The sequence below is a fragment of the Fonticula alba genome (genome assembly GCF_000388065.1).
Source record: "Fonticula alba strain ATCC 38817 unplaced genomic scaffold supercont2.18, whole genome shotgun sequence".
Lineage (NCBI taxonomy): Eukaryota > Rotosphaerida > Fonticulaceae > Fonticula > Fonticula alba.
The window spans coordinates 60,620-64,134 of NW_009242988.1; the positions used below are offsets into that span (position 1 = coordinate 60,620).

A 3,515-nucleotide genomic window follows, 5' to 3' on the forward strand; every position below is an offset into this window, starting at 1 on the left:
GGCGTGGTGCACAAGGACCTGAAGCCGGAGAATGTGTTTGTCCGGCCGGACCCGGCGGACCCGTCACGCCTGCAGCCGGTCATCGGGGACTTCGGCGTGGCCCTGGTGCTGAACCGGTTCTCGGTGATCCCGACGCTGGGGGACGTGGCGGCCGGCAGCCTGCCGTACGCCCCGCCGGAGACGCTGGCCCGGCTGCACGGGCTGCCCTTCGCCCTGGCCCCGCCGGACAGCAGCGTGGTGTCCCTGCTGAAGGTGGACATCTACTCGCTGGGGGTGCTGCTCTTCAGCCTGGTGGCCGCGGCTCGGCCCTGGTCCGGTGCGTGCTTTGCTTTGTCCCCCGTGTGTGAGCCCCTTCGCTGCCCATCTCGCCCCGACACGACTGACTGACCCGCTGCGCCCATGCGCCGCAGACGCCCCGCAAGCGGACATCCTGCGCGCGGTACTGGACGGCAAGCGGCCGGATGTGGCCCCGGGCACCGGGGCCCCGGTGTGGCTGACCGATGCGGCCAGCGCCGCGCCCTGGCTGGCGGCCTTCCAGCAGGCCTACCGGCAGGCGTGGGCGGCGGACCCGCGCGAGCGCCCGGGCGCCGCGGCCCTGGCCGCCACGCTGGCCGCCCTGGCTGCATCCTCCTGATTTCTCGGGGCGGGTAATGAAATCGGTGTTTGTGCATTTGGACCCTTCCCCAGCAAGGAGCAGCATGCTGGAGCAGCACCTGTGCTCGACAGGCGGGGGGGGGGGTGTCGGCCGCGCGAGGGGTCACCCCTGGGCCGGTCTTCTTGGGCGCATGTGTGCGCGTGTGCGTGAGCACCAGCAGGGGCGGGCGGGGAGGGGCTGGTCGCTCCCGAGGACGGCGGGGATCGGGGCCTCGGAGAGGAGCGACCCCCCGGGGGCGGGAGGGGCTGGCGCTCTGCTCGTGCGGTGCTGGCGGAAAGGAACCCCGGGCCTCGTTGGAGCGGATGGCTTCCGGCCTTGGTGGCGGGGGCGCGCCCGGGGGCACATGCGCGCGGGAATGGGACAAAAAAGGGAGAGCGGCAACCTGGCCGGCCCCGGGCTCAAAAAGCAACCTCTGGAGGCGGAGGGTATCGATCCCCCTGCCTGCCGCATGCTAAGCGGCCGCTCTACCATTTGAGCTACGCCCCCGGGAGGTGGCAGCATCCCGCGCAGGGCCGCTATTTGGCATCCTGCAAGCAGGGTGTCGCGCCCGGCGCGTCGTCGGATGCTCGGACCGGCGCCACAACAGGCCGCGCGCCCACCACCCCGGGACAGGGGGCACCCCGGCCTGCCTCCTGGCCGGGTGCGGGCTGGGCGCGCACACCGGCGATGCCCGGCACGAGCCGCGTCTGCCCCTCCCCCGGTGGCGAGAGCCAGCCTCCACTCGGCGCTCGCGAGGCCCCCCCCCCCCCCACCCGGGGCCGGCGCGCGGCACCGGGCCCGATGTGTGGTCCGCTCTCTGTGCGAGGGCCAGGTCCGGCTGGTGCTCTCCTCCCCCGCTTCGGTGTGCCCGCCCCCGGCGGCGGATGCACACCGGGGCCCTCCCGCCCCCGGGCAAGGCTTTGCAAGTGCGGCGGTGAGAACCGAGGGAGCGCTCCGGGATCACATGCGGGGCGCCTGAGCATGCATGCCCCCGCCCCGAGCCCGGGGCGGGACGTGCACACCCGCGGCCAAAAGAAGTGCAAAATGCTCCCGATCCGGGAATTGAACCCGGGCCTCCCGCGTGACAGGCGGGGATTCTCACCACTATACTAATCGGGACCGATGATGGTGGGTCCAGGGCGTCGGGCGATCAAATCCTCTCGCTGTTGGGGCCTCGCCGCATGCCCGCCTCAGAAGGCGGGGTACATTTGTGGGGGGGCTGGGTGGAGAGCCCGTCCACCCCCGCTCGGGGATTGGCACATACGCAACTATGCGAGTCTTTTAAATTGGGGCCTTTTATCCGGACGCGGGTGCTATCACCAAAAGGTGCCCATTTCGAGGACGGACTTAAAGGGCGCGGACAAGCAGGCGGGGGGCATTGTTGGCGGACTCGTGGCCCTGCGCGGCCGCCGGGGGGACACTGGCGCGCCCCCTCCCCCCACCGGGAAAGGCGTCTCCCCGGGCAGCGGCCGGATGCCGGGGGCCTCGGCGTCCGCGGGCATCGCCCCGTCCGCTGAAAAAGTCGCGCCACGATCCTGCGGCCCCGTCCCCCCCTCCTCTCCCCGCCACACGCGCACGGCCACACAGGAGACACGCAGAGGGGGGGGGGGAGGGAGCCGGCGTCGTCCCTGGCGCCCGGCCGCGCAAAAAGGAAAGCTGACCATGATGCGGCTCGAACACACAACCTCCTGATCCGTAGTCAGGTGCTCTATCCAATTGAGCTACACGGCCATGGGAGAAGGCGGCCCGGGAGACCAGATAAAGCACGGGCCTTTTTCCGGCCCCGCGACTTGGCCTGCGACGGCTTGCCGCCGTCCGGGCGCGCTCCTCTGCGGGCGGGCTTTCCCGCGTGGCTGGTCGGCTGCCTTGGCCTGGGCGTGCCGGCGCTGGCAGCTCCTTCCACCCTTCCCCGCATCCACCCGGAGTGACCTTGCCTTTGCCCGCTCCGGCCCTGCCCGGCAGGCTGTCCTTGTGCGTCGCATGCCCCCGGGGATTTGGCGTGGCCGGTGGACCGCGGCGCTCGTGGTCGGGCCGACATGCCGAGGCAATGGCCTCGGCCACCGCCGGACAGCCTGCACCCGGCTGGCCATCTCGCGCCACTCTTCCGGACACTCCCCCTCTTTCGTGCCACTCGCCCCTGCCGTGGTCTCTTGCCACCCCGGACAGGCCGTCTGGCGGTGGCATTGCCTTTGGGGCCGTCATGCGGGTCCGGTGCCCACCGCATGCACATCCGCGCCCTGTGCCAGGGCAGCGGCACGCGCCCGCCCTTGCCCCGCGTCCGCCCGACGGAGGGCGGCCCGTGCGCCTGCTCGCCCAAATAGGGCCCCGATTCCCCTCCCCTCCCAGGCCCCATAGCTCAGTTGGTTAGAGCGTCGTGCTAATAACGCGAAGGTCGTCAGTTCGATCCTGGCTGGGGCCATATGGCAATCCCTTTTGCCGGCGAAGCGATCAGCGGCCGAGGAAGGGGGAGAGACAAAAGCCAGGGGGGGGGGGACACGGAGCGAGGCGGCACACTTTTTCCGGCGGGCGGGAGACAAGTGAATTGTGTTGCGCGTGTGGCTACTCGGGCGGGCAGAAGGCACACGCGGCGGCCAGCTTCTGCCGGAGAATCGCCATGACCGGGCGGAAGTGCGTTTGCTCCTCGCCGGTCTGCTGGAGCAGCTCCACCAGCTGGGAGGACACCCCGGCCGGGGCATCCTCCTGGGCCAGGGCATCGTGCACATGCCGGACGTCGGGACGCTTGCCGGCCAGCACCGACCGGGCCACGTCTTCCACCGACATGCCGGGGAACTCTGGCAGACGGGCACATTCGCCAGGGAACGAGGGGGGGTCAGGGGATGCCACTGGCCGAAGAGGAAGAGAGAGAGAGAGAGAGAGAGGG

General features: G+C 71.1%; 2 protein-coding genes and 4 non-coding genes across 6 annotated transcripts in view; 2 read left to right on the forward strand and 4 right to left on the reverse strand.

Moving 5' to 3' along the window:
- H696_06082 (hypothetical protein) overlaps positions 1-634 on the forward strand; it is a gene marked incomplete at both ends in the record, with an annotated part of 37,269 nt that extends 36,635 nt beyond the window's left edge. Inside the window, 2 exons of the mRNA XM_009499848.1 lie at positions 16-316; positions 411-634. Coding sequence (XP_009498123.1) covers positions 16-316; positions 411-634 — 525 coding nt within the window. The remainder of the gene's footprint in view (positions 1-15; positions 317-410) is intronic.
- A 434-nt stretch (positions 635-1,068) lies between these two features.
- H696_06083 lies at positions 1,069-1,141 on the reverse strand. The gene has a single exon. It is a non-coding gene; the product is annotated as a tRNA-Ala (tRNA).
- Positions 1,142-1,681: 540 nt separating this feature from the next.
- On the reverse strand, positions 1,682-1,753 carry H696_06084. The gene has a single exon. It is a non-coding gene; the product is annotated as a tRNA-Asp (tRNA).
- A 538-nt stretch (positions 1,754-2,291) lies between these two features.
- On the reverse strand, positions 2,292-2,365 carry H696_06085. Its single transcript has one exon. It is a non-coding gene; the product is annotated as a tRNA-Arg (tRNA).
- A 614-nt stretch (positions 2,366-2,979) lies between these two features.
- H696_06086 lies at positions 2,980-3,053 on the forward strand. Its single transcript has one exon. It is a non-coding gene; the product is annotated as a tRNA-Ile (tRNA).
- Positions 3,054-3,193: 140 nt separating this feature from the next.
- The window catches only part of H696_06087 (hypothetical protein), a gene marked incomplete at both ends in the record, with an annotated part of 8,605 nt that continues 8,283 nt past the window's right edge, over positions 3,194-3,515 (reverse strand). Inside the window, one exon of the mRNA XM_009499849.1 lies at positions 3,194-3,426. Within this exon, the coding sequence (XP_009498124.1) occupies positions 3,194-3,426 (233 nt within the window). The remainder of the gene's footprint in view (positions 3,427-3,515) is intronic.